General features: G+C 37.6%; 1 protein-coding gene across 2 annotated transcripts in view; it reads left to right on the forward strand.

The window, feature by feature from the left end:
* Map3k3 (mitogen-activated protein kinase kinase kinase 3) overlaps positions 1 to 17,666 on the forward strand; it is a 69,254-nt gene that overhangs the window by 21,686 nt on the left and 29,902 nt on the right. For both annotated transcript variants that reach the window (XM_027946261.3, XM_027946262.3), the window contains 4 exons: positions 2,106 to 2,146; positions 7,121 to 7,220; positions 11,469 to 11,582; positions 17,088 to 17,208. In XM_027946261.3, the coding sequence (XP_027802062.1) occupies positions 2,106 to 2,146; positions 7,121 to 7,220; positions 11,469 to 11,582; positions 17,088 to 17,208 (376 nt within the window). The remainder of the gene's footprint in view (positions 1 to 2,105; positions 2,147 to 7,120; positions 7,221 to 11,468; positions 11,583 to 17,087; positions 17,209 to 17,666) is intronic.

Genomic DNA, 17,666 nt, shown 5'->3' on the forward strand with positions numbered 1-17,666 from the left:
GAGATTTGCATTTTCTCAGTATATTTTTTGGAAAATACTATTTTTAAGTAAAAATCTATATTAAGTATTAATATAAATATTATATTTAACAAAAAGTCTATATTTTTTTATTTTAATTGCTGTGTGTGTGTGGTACTGGGACTTAAACCCAGGGCCTCACACATGCCAGGCAAGCATTTTACCACTGAGCTACACCCCCAGTCTTAATTGCTACTTTTAAATGAATAAAAGAAATAAGATTGGGGCTAGGGATGTGGCTCAAGCGGTAGTGCGCTCGCCTGGCATGCGTGCGGCCCGGGTTCGATCCTCAGCACCACATACAAAGAAAGATGTTGTGTCTGCCAAAAACTAAAAAATAAATATTAAAAAAATTCTCTCTCTCTCTCTCTCTCTCTCTCTCTCTTTCTTTTAAAAAAAAAAAAAAAGGAAATAAGATTAAGGCTGGGAATATGGCTCAGTTGGTTGAGTGCTTGCCTTGCATGCACTAGGCCTTGGGTTCTAATCCCCAGCACTGCAAAAAAAAAAAAAAAAAAGATGTAAATTTTCTGAGCTTCTAATATGGTAAATGTCAATGGATATAATCCACAGAAACAAAAGTACTTTGGGGTCCTCAATAATTTTTAGGTGTAAATTAGAACCACTGTTTCAGTTGACCTAAAGCATTCTAGCCCCTAAAGGGAGAAAGGAGTTCTTTGTGTACTCTCCTATCTTTCAAGCCTTTTCTGTCATCTTTGATTTCTAAGTATTCTTCATCTTTTTAAATTTATTTTTATGGGTGCATTATAATTATACATAATATTGGGATTTGTTGTTGCATATTCATACATGCACATGATGTCTGTCTTCTTTAGATACTCTGAAGTCCTATTTTTCCCTCCCAAGCCACAATCTATTAATTTGTCTTGTCCATATAATTTTTATTCATTGAGCTTGAATTCTTTCTCTCCTTCATTTGTTATTTGATGGTTTCCTGATGATCATACTTTCCTTTTCTTCTTTCATTTTTTCCTTCTGTAATATCTTATCCCCGGCCCCCTTTTTTTTAGTTGTAGATGGACACAATACCTTTACTTTATTTATTCACGTATGGTGCTAAGGATCAAACTTAATGACTTACATGTGCTAGGCAAGCACTCTACCACTGAGCCCCAGTCCCAGCCCCACCTTTTCTGTCATTTTTAAAACGCCTTCTGCACTATCTCTTTCTTGATGTATTCTTTAACATTTTCGCACTTATACTTTCCCCTATTTCTGACATTTACACTCAGTTCTGTTCTTCAATCCACTCATCCATTTAGCAAATATTATTAAGCACAAATATTATATGCCACTCCCTTTGTTGGGCACTGGGGATTCAGAAACAAGATAAATGTGATCCTTGCCCTCCCAGAGTTCGCATGCTATCCAGCATAGTTACTTCAGATAGATCTGGGGACAGTTTCTAAGGTAATTTGTATAGGGTCTTACTTTATTCCCACTAGGTTAGCCTTGGTAGAATCATGTGAAATCCATGATAGTAGTAACAGTAGCAGCAGCAGATACAAAAACCATTTGTCACATGTCTATTACTTGTCAGTTATTTTACTAACATTATCTCATCTAATTCTCATAGCAACTCTGCAAGATGTGTTTAGCCCTATTCTACAGATAGAAAAACTAAAACTCACAGAGGATAAGTAACTTACCTAAGGTCTATATCTAGAAAGATCGGCATCTAGATTTCTTTTTCTATTTAGTTGCATCAGCCAAGCAGTAAAGGTATCTTGGTCAGGAGGTGATTTGGTAGGAGAAATTCCAGAGCCACTTGTAGAAATAGTGTATGAACCTAGAAAGTTGCTGTTTCAGAGCATGGCAGTTAAGGTGGAACAGCTACCTAGGAATTTTATCCCAAGAGCTTTGTTGCCCCTGAGGTTAGTACTAGAAGTTGTAACTCATTGGAAAGGAATGCCTTTCTGGGTAGAAAAATTGGACCAGGAGCCATCAGGTGTTTGCTTAATGGTGATGTTTGCTTAATGTTGCCAAGGACTGCCCAAGGCTTACCTGGGAATGGCTAGAGGAACACAAGTCAGAGACTGCTCTAACCTATCTATCATTCCTTTTGACAGAGTGATGTCAGAATCAAATTTGAGCACAACGGGGAGAGACGGTAAGTTGCCTTCCAATTGATGGTTGTGTTCATGTGTATGTAAGCTATCAGTATTGACTTTGGGAAGCAATACCCTGTCATGTTCTCTGTGGGACCACTGGCTGGAGCATGGGGTTGATTGGGCATAAAGGGGAAAGTTTCACCTACCAATTGAACTTTGTTTCTGATCTTAGAATTGGAATCCATTTCAATTGCTGATGTTCTGTTATATTCTGTTATTGTGAGATCTGCCATTTTATTAGGGGAGGAAATGAGAATTCTGTTTCTACTCCAAGTCATGGCTTCTAGACAACTGGAACTTCCAGACAACTGCCACCTGTGAGCATTAGAGGGAGGTCAGGATGGTCCTGTGACATGATGCCATCCCTATCTTCTGTAGAATTGCCCTGGCTTTGTCTATATTGGGGCCATTGAAAGTTGGGTGGATTGAAAGTTTCTTCATGATGTGTCTTTAGGTCATGGGAAGCTATACTAAGTCCATCAGTTTTAAAAGATTTCAGATCCTTTAAGGGCATAGAAAGAGGGAAGGCTTTCTGTTTTTGTTTTTTTAAGTCTATTCTGAATTTTACCTCATTGGTGAAAATAATGTTACTCAACTCTTCTGTCTTCTCCATTGTCAATATTTTAGTAGTAGTTGTTGTTGTCATTATTGTTATTATTTTGGGGGAAGCCAAGGTAGAAGCTCTCAGTGGAGAAAAAAATGTGACTCCACTTACTTTCTCAGGTTATTTAAGGAAAAACATTTTAAAAACATACAGAACTCTGAGCAATATTTGGAACCCTGTTATGTGTATGCATATGGTCCATGTGTACCTAAGTGTGTCTAAGTGTGCCTTTCAGTATTTATTTCCCACTCTTTCCCATTGCTATTCCTCTTTTTCCCCTTGTTTGAGCATCTGAAGAGGTGAAGAGCATGCCAATGAGAAGATCTTCCTACTTTAAGAGGACCTTAGTACCTCCTCACATCCTTCATTCTGGGAATTTTCTGTAGCTGGTACCTTTCAACCCAATTTGACACTAAGTCCAGAGGAGATTGATGGCTGCAGTTCTCCCTTAATAAGATCTAATCACAAGCCTGCAAGGTTGGCGGAGACTACCCGATAGAAACCTCCTAGAAAGTGTGGCCTATGGAGCCAGAGTCCTGTTCTCCCATGTGGATTTCAGGCCTGGAGGAAGGAAGGTCTTCTGAGATCTGTCCCCAGCTGCTCATTCTGCATTCTTCCAAAAACAAGGAAGTTAAATTGCCACTTCATAGTTGCTGCTTTTCACACTTTCTGACCTGACTGGGTTTTGGAGGGATGGCCAAATTTGGTATAGCAGAGAATTTTCAGAAGTAGATATGAAATCAAAAGCTCAATTGTGTTGGAGCCTAATTATGCAGTTATGCTCTTCTGAATTCCCTGTTCCCAAAGTGGTGTGCAGTTACAGTGAACGGACTTACACTGAGAAAGTGTGTATGTTTGGTTTCAAAGAAGCTGCCAAATTGAAACCACAAATATTTAAGGTGGTCAGGCAGGAATGGCCTTCTGAAGCCCCAAGTGGCAGAATGTTGGTATCAAGGTTTTGAAAACTGTATTCTCTTTTTATTGAGCTGACATTTCCCTGTTTGTGTACTATATGTAGAATCGAAGACTTTATAAAGAGCACGGGGAAGCCAAGTTCAAGCTGCTCTTTGCCAGACAGCTCTAGTTGCATATATTTCATGTCAAGATTTTGTAGAGAAAGTTGTAGGTTTCTTTACTTTTTACAAGGAATATGGTAGGATCTTTCTAAATGTAGGCCCTTACAGAATTAGAATTTACAGAAAAGAGGAAAAAAGTAGCAACTTTTCCCATTCATTCCTATCAGGTATCCAGGTTGGTCATTGCACTTTCCCTTTGTTTTAGAAGGGTGGGGACCAGACTCCTGACCCTCCTCCAGGCAGAAAAGGAGGAGTCTTTCCCTTTGAAAACCTCAATGGCAGATAACATAGGGTTTGTTGTCTGGATATAGATTCCTGGTTGAAGCACAGGCCTAAAAATGCCTACTAATGCATGCCATGGCAGCAGCTTGGGCCCTACCAAATCTTAAAAAGTTCTGGTTTCTGATCTTGACCAGACTGTGGGCAGCTTTTAAGGGTTTTTAATTGCTCATTGCCAGACCAGGATTAGGAAGATTTAATCTCTGATCCTTTTCTAGTACTGTGCTATGGATATCTAAGTGGACTTCTGGCATTTTTATACAGAAAGGCTAGCCCCTTTTGACTTATTGCTGAGACCCTGATGAGATGAATACGATTTGATATTAGGAATGACAAGAAAACCATTCTTTCCAAAGGCTACATAAAACTCCTCTATCTAAGATAACATATCTAGCTAGCATCTAGATAGTACCTAACACTGCTTGGGACAGTTGATGGGGGGAGGTACGAATGGATTTTTCCCAGTGAAGACAAATGAATATAGTTGGCAATATAACTTCCAAAAGAAAAATTACGGGGAAAGTATCTTCCTAAAGGGTAGGTTATGGTGTATAGTAATATCCTATCAGAGTTGTCCAGTAGAACTTTCTGCTATAATGGAAATGTTCTGTATCTGTGCTGTCCAATATACTGGCCAATTAGACATGTGTGGCTAGTGAGACTGACAAACCAATTTTAATTTTAATTCAAATACTTTAAATTTGAAGCTGGGTGCGGTGGCACATGCCTATAATCCCAGCAGCTCAGGAGACTGAGGCAGGAGAATTGCAAGTTTAAAGCCAGCCTCAGCAACTTAGTGAGACCCTGTCTCAAAATAAAATATAAAATGGGCTGGGGATGTGGTTCAGAAGTTAAGTACCTCTGGATTCAGAAGTTAAGCACCTGGTACCCCCCTAATTAATTAATTAAAGTAGCCACACATGGCTAATGACTGACATATTGAATAACAATTCTAGATGAAGGAGGTTTTGTACTGCTCCTTGGAGCCAGTATAGTTCAGAGGAACATTAAAGAAATTTTATCTGGTCATATTTTATTAAACCCAATGGCTTAGATCCATCTTTCCTGTGGCTGATTGCTTCTTCCTCTGGTTATACCACTTCCCACTCTGGGTGAGCAGGGAAGATATGAAAGAGCCACATACTTCTTCCTGTCAGCATAGAGGATGGCAAAAAATGTAGAGTCTGTAACTGAGCCCTGCAGCTCCACCCCTAGTGTGATTTTTGTCCTGAATAAGTGTACTGAGAGATTTTACCAATTACATGGAATATCTTTTCATGTGTGCATTAGCCATTCATAACTCTTCTATAAATTCTTTTTCTATTTTTTGTCTTTTTGATTCTTTGTTAAGTATTTTCTCTAAGTCAATATTTGTTGTTGTTTTTTTTAACAAAAAACAAAAAATTTTTGGTTTATTTTGCCATTGCAAGTTTAAATTTTTGTCTTCAAGTCTACCTTCTTCCTTGTTTTCTATATTTTATGTTACACTTAGGAAGACCTTCCCCACTCTTAAGAATTTTATTTATTTATTTATTTTTAGTTGTTGATAGACCTTTATTTTATTTATTTATATGCAGTGCTGAGAATTGAACCCAGTGCCTCACACATGCCAGGCAAGTGCGCTACTGCTGAGCCACAGCTCCAGCCCCTAAGAATTTTTTTTTGAGATGGGGTCTCACCATATTGCTTAGGCTAGTCTTGAACTGTTGGACCTAAGTTATCTGTGACCCTCCTGCCTCAGCTTCCTGAATACCTGGAACTACAGATGTGTGTTGCTGCACCTGGCCAAGATTTTACTTTTTAGTCCAATATTTTCAGGTGTGGGGGCGGGGAAGAGAAATTAATTTTGATGTTCTCTTTTTAATTTTTCTCTTTGCCTATTTCAGTTAGTTTAGAACCTTGTTGGGTTGGACCTATTGGATATCAAAAATGATTGATAGCAGCCCTGTATAATTTAGCCTAATACATTGATTAAAACATTTTACCCTGAAAATATCAAACATACACAAAAGTTGATAGACTATTATACTGAACCCCCATGGTCCTGTCATCCAGCTATAACGTTACCAATATTTTGCCAATATCGTTTTATCTCTCCTACTTTTTAATTTTGCTGGAGTATTTAATAACAAATCATATTTTAATACTTCTTTACTGAAGTTTTTACTCTATTTTATGTTTATAGAACTTGTTGTTTGTACTGACCTAATGAATCTCCCTAGAAAAGCTTCAGTATCAACACTACTTTCATGCCCAGATAGGACACTGGTTAAGACACTGGCATATCAAAAACTTAAGGGAATTTTTATAATTCCATGGTAGGAAATCCTAATTCTGAAAGTAGTCAGTATTGAGATTTCTGTGCCGTCTCAAAAATGAACAATGGAAAAGATCTTCCACTTCTTAAGAGTTGAGTCCCTTAGGATTTAAGATCATGTTTTCAGACCTAGTGGTTTGATCTCTGAGTTTTTTTTTGTTTGTTTGTTTGTTTTTTTAAGGGGGGGGGGGAGAGAGAGAGAGAGAACTTTTAAATATTTATTTTTAAGTTTTCGGTGGGCACAACATGTTTATTTTTATTTTATGCGGTGCTGAGGATGGAACCCAGCGCCCCACGCATGCCAGGCAAGTGCGTTACTGCTTGAGCCACATCCCCAGCCCCAATCTCTGAGTTTTTTTAGCTTATTTCCTAACAAGAGTATTTAGAACATAGTTCTTAAGCCCAGTGGCCTGCTGTGATGCTGTCATTGGGAGAAAGGTGCAAGCTAAAGTAGTAGAAGGAAAAACTGAGATTGAGCAAAGGTTGCAAGAGCTATTGTCAGATTTGAGAGATGTTTAGGTGAAGGGTGAAAAGGGAAAGATAAATAAGAAAATAAAAGGAAACAATAGAAAAAAAGCAAACTTAGTGAAAGAAAAAAGAGAATCCTATGTTGAGAAGAAAGGGAAAATATGTTCAGGTCATTCTAAAACCTACATTGTAAATATATAGTTAAATCAACCTGCCTGTTCCTTTTCAGAATTATAGCATTCAGCCGGCCTGTGAGGTATGAAGATGTGGAGCACAAGGTGACAACAGTATTTGGCCAACCTCTTGATCTACATTACATGAATAATGAGGTAAGAGAGATGAACCGTGCAGGGACAGGAGAAATAGCTGCTTAAAGAAATTAAAAAAAAAAAAAGGAAGAGATGCCTACTTTTCTTTCCTTTTTTTTTTTTTTTGTAAGAGAGAGAGAGAGAGAGAGAATTTTTTTAATATTTATTTTTCAATTTTCGGTGGACACAACATCTTTATTTGTATGTGGTGCGGAGGATCGAACCCAGGCCGCACGCGTGCCAGGCGAGCGCACTACCGCTTGAGCCACATCCCCAGCCCCCCTACTTTTATTTCTTACTGCTTAATTGAGCATTTTTTATATTTTTTAGTTTGTTCCTCTAATATCATCTGCAGGTTTTCATTTTCTGGAGCCCCTTTTCTTAATTCTAACAACTCTGGGATTTCTGGGTTTTTTTTAACTACGTGAGAGATAACATAGTTATTTCCATTCCCCCTACTCATTCAGTGTAGGTAGATCTAATATTTCATGGTGGAACCAGGTATGATACCAGGGCCAGAACTTATTCTGTCTCCTTTACATTTTATAGGTATATCTTTCTTTTCAGCACAGACTTATCAAAAAATAGAGTATTAACTGAGCATAGTGACACACATCTATAATTCCAATGATAGGAAGCTGAGACAGGAGGATCGCAAGTTCAAAACCAGCCTCAGCAACTAAGACCTTTTCTCAGAATAAAAGGGCTAGGGATGTAGCTTGGAAGTTAAGTGTCCCTGGGTTCAATATCCAATATCCAAAAATAAAAGAATTCCAGATGTAGAGTTGGGGATGTCGCTCAGTGGAAGAATGCTTGTGTAGCATGTGCAAGGCACTGAATACAATTTCTAGTACTGGAAAAAAAAAAAAAAAGTCCCTAAAAAAAAATACCACATGTTCCTAAATGTCCCTAAATCTGTTTTGAAACTCTTTCGTCAATTAACAACTGTTTAGAATATTGAGCATTCCCTATTTTAAATGTTTGTATAGATGTTAATTTAAAGCCAAATCTAGATAATTATTTTAGATCATGCATCTAAACTATTTTTTGCTGTCCATACTTTACTAATGTCAATGATCAGGAGTTGACCAATTTATATTTTGTTAATTTAAAATTCCTTGTTTTGGTTGTACTATTGGCCTTCATTGGCAAGCCCCTATGTGAAAGAGATGGAGTTAGAAAATGGATCCATCTGGCTATAAGCCTGTGCTTATTCCATTTCAACACAGCTTTAATGCTGCATTCAGGGTGGAAACCTGAGTTACCAGAGTTGAGATTTATTGTAAGCAAGTGAGGATTTTCTCTGGCAGTCTAAGGACCAGCAGCAGTGGGTATACATTGCATAAGACAATAAATAAAGAAATCTTTTTTGTTCTTCAAAAAAATAAATAAATAAAATTCATTTTCTTTCTTTTGTTTTGCTCCTAAACTCTACCCTGTCAGGATTTGAGAATCCCAAGTGAAAAACTCATTGAGGTTTTATTTAATTTATATATATAAGGGGCTGGGGTTGTGGCTCAGCGGTAGAGCTCTCGCCTAGCACGGGCAGAGCCCTGGGTTCGATCCCTGGCACCCCACATAAAAATAAATAAATAAAATCAAGGTATTGTGTCCAAGTACAACTAAAAAATAAATATTAAAAAATTTTATATATACATCATATACATATATATTATATATATCACCCCCACCCCGTTACTGGGGCTTGAACCCAGGTATTCTTTCTTTCTTTTTAATTTTTTAGTTGTAGATGGACACAATACCTTGATTTTATTTATTTATTTATTACCAGTGAGTTATACCCGCAGCTCCTTAAAAAAAAACAAAAACTTTGTTTAGCTGTAGATGGACACATACCTTTATTTTATTTATTTATGTTTTGCTGATGATCAAACCTACTGCCTTGCGTATACTAGGCAAGCACTCTACCACTGAGCTACAACCCAGCCCATCTTTTTCTTAGTAGATTGAAATTGTGTGTCATCATGATTTAGATTTGCTTTATACTAATGACTACTGATGTTGAGCATCTTTTCGTGTGTGTTGGGCCATTTGTTTATCTTGGGACATATATCTGCTCAACTTCTTTGCCCATTTAAAAAAATTGATTGTTGTTTTATTGTTGAATTTTAAGAGTTCTTTGTGTATTCTGTGTACCAGACTCTTACGCATTTGTAAAATTATAGCTGTTTTGAAAGTTAATACCTATTCCAATGATCTCTTTATACTGTCTGCAAACAGTTCTTATTTATTCCTATTTTGACTATCCCCCAGGAAGGAATTATTTTGCAGTATGATATATTTGCAAAACATTCTTCCTTTCTATGAGTAGTTTTGAAATTTTTATTTAAATACTATTCTTGCAGTTGAGTACACCTATAATCCCAGCTACTCTGGAATCTGGGGCAGGAAGATCACAAGTTCAAGGACAGCTTGCCAATTTTGTGAGACCCTGTCTCAAAATAAAAATAGAAAAGGCTGGGGATGCTCAGTACACTCACATACACTGTTCTTACTATTTGTTTTTCCCAGTTTAGGATTTGGGGTTCTGTCATCTATCTGTATTTTAAATTGGAAAATGAATAAATTAAATGGACTTTGCTTGATTTTGTTTTTACGACACATGTGTAAGATCTGGCATTTGCTAGTCCTGGGCAAAGCATATTTTTGCATCTAAGTATTCAGTGCCCTCTGCATTTAACAGTGAGTGAGACTTATCTGTATCCTTAAAACCTTCTCTTTAATACTTCAATGGAATGAAAAGAGAGTAGGTAGTTTTCAGGTTCTAGTCACTGAATTTCCCTTTAAACATTAAGATATTAAACATTCAAATTAAATTTGTGCTCTTATTTTAAAAAATTTTTTTGGTTGCAGTCAGACACAATACCTTTATTTTATTTATTTCTATGTGGTGCTGAGGATCAAACTCAGCACCTCTCACATGCTAGGTGAGCGCTCTACCACTGAGCCACAACCTCAGCTCTTGTGCTCTTATTTTAATGAATTTTCATTCTCTTCCATTCCCCCATCCTCCTTATACCTTTCTCTTCCTGCTTGTTCTGTTTTTGTCAGCACAATGGGAGATAGGGTGGGACATGACTCAACTGCTTACTTTGGGTAAAAATATGGGACCTTTAACTGTTTAGGATTTGATGCTTTGGAATAAAGGGTATTTTTAGAGAGGACGCTCTTCTCAGAAAATATCTCAAAAAAAGTACTGAGTCTGAGCATGGTGGCACACACCTGTAATTCCAGCGGCTTGGGAGGCTGAGGCAGGAGGATTGCAAGTTCAAAGCCAGCCTCAGCCACTTAGCAAGGCCCTAAACAGCTTAGTGAGACTAATCTCTAAATAAAATATGAAAAAATGAACTGGGAATGTGGCTCAGTGGTTAAGTGCCACTGGGTTCAATCCCCAATACCAAAAAAAAAGAAAGAAAGAAAGAAAAAGTACTGAGATGTGCTACAGCATGGATGAACTTAGAAACATTAAGCTAAGTGAAAGAAGATAGATGTAAATGATCGCAAATTTTTGAGTTGAATTGAATATGTATAAATTGCATGATTCCATTTAAATTAAATGTCCAGAAAATCTATAGACACAGAAAGTAGATTAGTAGCTGCCTGGGGCTGGAGGTGGGAAGAGGGAGTGACTGTAAATGGGTACAAGAAATATTTTGGTGTGATGGCAATCTTTTAAAATTTAATTGTGGGCTGGGGTTGTGGCTCAGTGGTAGAGCACTTGCCTAGCATGTGTGAGGCACTGGGTTTGATTCTCAGCACCACATATAAAAAAATAGACAAATAAAGGTCTATCAATAACAAATATATATATATAAATTTAATTGTGGTACCAGTTGTGGTGGTGCATACCTGTAATCCCAGCAACTGGGGAGGTTAAGGCAGGAGAATTGCAAGTTCAAAGCCAGTCTTAGCAATTTTGTGACACCCTGTCTCAAAATAAAAAATAAAAAGGCCTGGGTATGCATCTCTCAATGGTAAAGTGCCCCTGGGTTCTATCCCTAGAACCCCTACTCTGGGGGAAAAAAATAATTATGGTAATGGTTGCACAACTCTGAAAAGTTACTAAAAAATATTGAATTGTATACTTGAAGGAAAAAAATTACGATTTCATGTAGATCTTTTAAGACCCATAGTATCCAATGAGATTGTTTTTTTCTCCAAACTTATTTTTAATTTTTATGTTTGCAAATTAAACATTGAAATAGAGTTGTATTTTATGATTTAATTTTTCTGTGTCCCATGTCACAGCTCTCCATCCTGCTGAAAAACCAAGATGATCTTGATAAAGCAATTGACATTTTGGATAGAAGCTCAAGTATGAAAAGCCTTAGGATACTGTTGCTGTCCCAGGACAGAAACCATGTAAGTAGCCTGTGTTATGGGCCAGCAACTGAAGACAAAGCTTGCATTCCTTCAGGCTTACCTTGTTGCTTGACAGAATCTTATATTCCATGGCCTCTGCCAAAGTATGGGCATAACACAGGCCAGCCCACTATTGTTGGTGGCCAGCAAACCTTCTGTGTTTGATTTCATAGAGAGCCAGATTCAGTTTCAAATTTACAACTAATGGTAATTTAGCTAATAGGGTGGGAGGAAGGAAAACACTTTATGATAAAGGAGAAAATTCTTTTCTCTATATTTGTTTTCAATTAGATTTTGCCCCCACCACAAGAGAGTTGATTAGTGTAGAGGTGATGTTTAGTAAAGGTTCTCAAGGACTTGAGACTATCACATCTTGTGAATCCAACTCCCACAGCTCAGCAGTCTGGCCTCTCCCTTGAGACACATCTAGGAAACAAATTTTCCATCTGTGCAATAGAAAAAAAGGCCATGGTCTGGAGGGCTTCTTGTAACTTGCCAGCTGCTGCCCTACCAAGTGGCAGGCAATCTATAGGGGCTGTCAGAAATGGGGAACTACACCATACACTTTTTTCCTGCTGAATTGTCTGAGAGCCTACATTTCATGAGAACACTTGCAGTTAGAATTTGTCTTCTTCACTAATTCCTCTGCCAGATTTCTTCAGATGTGTGTTCCTGAAAGTTTCTTGGCTCTCTTTCCTTTCCTTACACTTGAAGATATGCAACTGTGGACAACTGACACGGCTGCATGAGAACTATGAATGTACTATAGCAGGGTAGAGTTTAGGTGGAATGGTACTCATGACCATCTACTTTCTGAAGAGACTTGTGTAATCGGATGTCTTATTGATTAGGAGGAGACCCAAGAGAATGGGTATGTCCCTGTGCATAAGGAGAGTTCTTTTTGATCCCCAATGTATCTTTTTTTTTTTTCTGAATATGTTTTGGGAAAGTATCATTTCATGTTATTATATTTCATTTCTCTGTTCAAGTTACCTCCTCCATATAGCCCTTCTTTATTGCCTATCATGTAAAATCTGAATTTAGTCTAACATCCAGGGTTCAACACTGAATGTCTCTGCTTTTATCTCCCCAGTCTTATCTATCTACATTCTTCATCATACTATAGAGCCCACCATTCTTCCTTTCACCTCTTAGCCAGTTCATTGCTATCATCTTTTATTTTAGGATCCACTTTGATTTACCTGCTATCATGTAGTCAGCATTTCTGACTGAGGCCATTTTGATTATTCTTAATTCCTTTAGTCATTGGATATAATTTGTCCACTGGTCTGTAGGTTGTTCAGTTGTTGCCATCTAGTTGTTGCACAGTTGTAAGTTTTGCCCTACAAGATTATAACTCCCCAAGAACAGGAACTATATCATTGTTTTGGAGCCCTTCCCCACCTATTCACTAAATAAAATGTTAGTGCTTCTTGAATTGTTAGCAAGAGTTAAGCAGAGATCATTTTTAGCAAAATCCTTCCTTACAAAAGAAACTAGAATTGAAGTGTTGTTGAATGATTGCTTGACTGAGGGCTAGCACTCCTGATTGTGATTGTGATCCTCTGATCTCCTAATAAGAAGTCATAAAAACTGGTTCTTTACATCAGCATTCCTGTCACTAAGGGGGTGCACATGGTTTCAGACATTGCCACAACACTCAGAGGTGTTTGAAAGATTTACTCCAAGTGACTTGGGAACTGAAGCAGGAAGATTGCAAGTTTGAGGCCAGCCTGGTTTACTTAGCAAGAACTTGTTTTAAAATTAAAAGGACTGGAGTTGTAGCCTAGTGGTAGAGTGCCCCTGGGTTCAAGCCCCAGTATGGATAAAATGACAACAATAACAACAAAAATTAGTTATTTAATTAAATTATGGTATATCTATTAAAGAGAAATATGTATGCTTATAAATTATAATTATGAAATTATATATTAACATAGAAAAATGTTTGTGATTTAAGTGAAAAAATAAGTTAGAAAATTGAATGACTACCATGAAAACATTAACATAAATATATATACATGTGGCCAAAACCTGAAGAGGCATATGCAAAAATAAATAAAAATAATAATGTGTTATGGTGATTTTAAATTTTATAAAACTTATATTGAATTTATTTTTTAAAATTTTTTTTAGTTCTAGATGAACACAATACCTTTATTTATCTATTTTTTATGTGGTGCTGAGGATGGAACCCAGTGCCTCACACATGTTAGGCAAGTGCTATACCACTGAGCTACAACCCCAGCCCCTTATATTGAATTTATTATGATTTCTGAAAACAAGGTCCTTAGAAAAAGAGGCATCGATGTGGCATTTGTCTTTTTTTTTTTTTTTTGTTACTGGGTATTGCACCCAGCAGCACTTTACCACTGAGCTATACTCCTAGCCCTTTTTATTTTTTTAGTTTGAGATAGATCTTAAAATTACTGTAGTCCTTGGAAAATCTTGCCTGTGCCTCTCTATAGCTGTATATCATTAGTAGTCAGAAAGTATGATGTTACCTATGAGGAAAGCTTGTAAGATAATGTATCATTTTATTCCCCACATCTCAGAAGATAACTGACTAGAAAAAGTCCTAGAGAAGACAGAAATTTCAAGGGGTTGGGATCACTTTTTTATGTGAAAAGTTAAAAAGCTTGAAACTCTTTGGTTAGAAAGACAGTCTAAGCATGAATATAATCTAAAATATCAAAGCGTTTAAGAATATAGATAATGAACACACAGATTTATTCACCTAGGCTCAATTTAGTTGAATGTGCCTGGAATACTGGCAGAACTTGTATAATAGTTGGTAAACATGGCTTTGTATTCTGAAATTATGTAATTTCAAAATGGATTTTTTTTTTTTTTTTTTTGAGATAGGGTCTCGCTAAGTTGCTTAGAACCTTGCTAAGCTGCTGAGGCTGGCCTCAAACTTGTGATCCTCCTGCCTCAGCCTCATGAGCAGAACTAAACCATTAAAGCAGGATGCTATGGATAAGATCCTGTGTGCCATTCCTTACCTTATATTTTCATGCACCAAACTAAAGCAACCTCTCTCCCTCCTGTTTTCCCTCTGCTTAGTTGAATCTACTTGTTCTTTTGTGTCTTATCTCCAAATCTTTTATTGAGATCATTCATGCGTCAACTTTTATAACTTACTTTTCTACTGATCTCCTATCTTCCATTCACTGTTCATCTTGATGCATCTAGTTTCTTAGTAACTTTTCATATTATTTGTGTCAGCCACAACATACTGCTTCCCATAGAGTCCTTCAGTGAAATTTTCATGGAATGATCAAATACCACCTTCTAGCTGCTGTGTTTAGAATGTTCTGTTACACATGTCACACCTGTGGCTCCTATCACTCTATGACAGTCCCCTGTCATTTTTTTGGTATTGTCCCACCTTCCTCCTTTCTCTTTCCTATTTCTGAATCTTGTTCAAGTTTCTGTAATTCTTTGTAACAACTTCATTTTTGTTTACCATGTCATATTTCTTATTTCTTAAATCAAGGTTTTCAAAACTTGGCTGACTATTATAATCACCTGGAGACATTTAAAAATTATCAGTGCTTGAGCCCCATCCCTAGAGGTTCTTTTGTAGTCGGTCTGAGACATCGTAAATTCCACAGGCAATTCTAATGGGCAGCTAGAGGTGAGTAGCATTATCTGATATTGAAGCAAGCCTCAGCTCCTGAAACCTCACAACTAATAGTGTGGTCTGTGGACAGCAGCATCAGCATCACCTGGAAGGTCATTAGAAATATAGAGTCTGAGCTCTACCACAGACCTACCTACCCAAATCAGAATCTGCACTTTAACAAGGTTCCACGGTTTGTACATATATGTATTAGAGTATGACTATGAAACCTTCACCCAGTCCCTTCACCTGCTTTTCAGCCTGTTGCCAAATTTCAGCCTTTCCTTTCACAAATCTAATCGTGGGCTGGCATGAACTTTCCTACCTCAACCTTTAAATTTTAAAACAGAAGGTTTAGTGTGGATGTTCTTTGGCACGTTTCAAATTTATACTACGAAGATTCAGTGAAGTCTCACAATGTGTAAAGTCCTTCACCCAAGCAGGTGCACTGGGGGTGCTCATCATGCAGCTCTTCTTTTTCTGACTGCAGAGCTATGGCCCTCCTTTGCCCTTTACAAACCTGCTTTCCCCTGTGTATGGATTTGATTGTTTTTACCTTTCTCTGGGCAGAACTATTGCACTTCAGAGGCTTCAGCAAGAATATTCACTTCCCTTTAGTTTAGACTTCCCCTTAGAGTAAGATAATTTGTCAAGACAGCCCTACATGTGATAAAGTCTTGCATAGGGAGACTATAGAGAAGGCTGTTTGGCAGCTGGACATGCCCCTGGGAGCGGGAAACCTTTTTTTCTGGGGGACAGGATATAGAGATTGTCTAGATCAGACTTTTTTTGTTTTGTTTTTTTTCCTTCTCCTATGGGTAGAGGACATAGAGAAGCAAGTAGAAATGTTGACCTAAATTGTTGATAAATCCTGAGCTCCCATTCAAACTTTCAATAGTGCTTTGCATATATTTGTAGTTACACCCTGACATCTCTCACTCACTTCTGCTGTTCGGTTTTAAGCTTTCTCAGTGCAAAGCCCCCCATTATTGCTTTGATTTCTCTCTAGGGCTCCCTTGCTGACTTGACTGGGTTGGCACCTCATGGGGGTAGGTACAGGAAAGCTGCTGACCCTATTCTGAGGTCCTTGACCTCTAGCACAATGGTGCCTCCCATAGTTTTTCCTGGTTGAATGTGATCCTAAGATGATTTATGTGTAAACCTTGATATTTTGAAGCAACCAAGATGTTTATACCTTAATTTTCAGGGAGTGATTATGATTGGGGAAGGAGCATATTGAGCTACTTTTTAAAGTATCGTTGTTAAGTATTTAGCGATGATAATTTTGTTGGGCAGGGAAGTTACCATCATTCTCTTTTCTGACCCCCTTGCAGCAGGTGATTTGGCTGCTGAAATAATTTCCTGCAATTCTTCCAAAGCTCTCTAGAGAATTTTATGAGAGGGTATTTACAGCTCTCTCTTCTGTTTGGTAGATTTTTACAGGAATGCCTGTTATTCCTCCATGTCTGGGTCATTACCCATTAAACTGGGCACCAGATCTCATTGCTTATTTATCACTGAAGCTGTAATACTACATTGAACAAATAGTGAATTGTCAAAACAGATTGAGGGAAAACCAGGTAGCTCATTTGTTTTAAAAGTATGAACATGGCTGGGTGTAGCAGTACACACCTGTAATCTCAGCGACTTAGGAGGCTGAGGCAAAAGGATCACAAGTTTGAAGCCAGCCTTAGCAACTTAGTGAGACCTTATCTCAAAATAGAAATTAATAAGAGTGCCCTTGGGTTCAGTCCCAAGTATTACCAATAAAAATGTATGAAGGTGGCTGAGAGAGCAGGGAATCCTAGAGAAAAGTCAGGGAGCCTTATAGGCCTGCCTGCTGAGAGATTTAGTTCAGCGTTTTTCCTCTTCTCTTACAGACCAGTTCTTCTCCCCACTCTGGGGTGTCCAGGCAGGTGCGGATCAAGGCTTCCCAGTCTGCAGGGGATATAAATACCGTCTACCAGCCCCCTGAGCCTAGAAGCAGGCACCTCTCTGTCAGTGAGTATCTCACTTCTTTATCCCCCTCCTCTCATTTATTTTATCGGCTCACACTTTAAAAATTCAACAAATATTTGGACAACCCCTGTTGGGTCCCCTCTCACCCTGCAGGAGCTTCTCTTCTCAGTTAAATAATTCCTACTCTTTTAAAAAAATATTTTGTTAGTAGTTAGTAGGCCTTTTTTTTTTTTTTAATGTGTTTCTGAGAATCAATCCTAGTGCCTCACACATGCTAGGCAAGTACTCTGCCACTGAGCCACAACCCTAGCTCAAAATCCTACTTTTTTACACTCAAAAAATAAAATAATTAAAAAAATTTAACAAATATTTATTAAACAGTCATCAAGTATGTATCAACTACTACTCTGTGCCAAATAATCCTCTGTGCTTTTATTTATTTATTTAAAATATATATATTTTTAGTTGTTGATAAAGCTTTATTTTATTTATTTATATGT

Source organism: Marmota flaviventris, chromosome 17 (assembly GCF_047511675.1).
Source record: "Marmota flaviventris isolate mMarFla1 chromosome 17, mMarFla1.hap1, whole genome shotgun sequence".
In the NCBI taxonomy this organism is placed as follows: domain Eukaryota; kingdom Metazoa; phylum Chordata; class Mammalia; order Rodentia; family Sciuridae; genus Marmota; species Marmota flaviventris.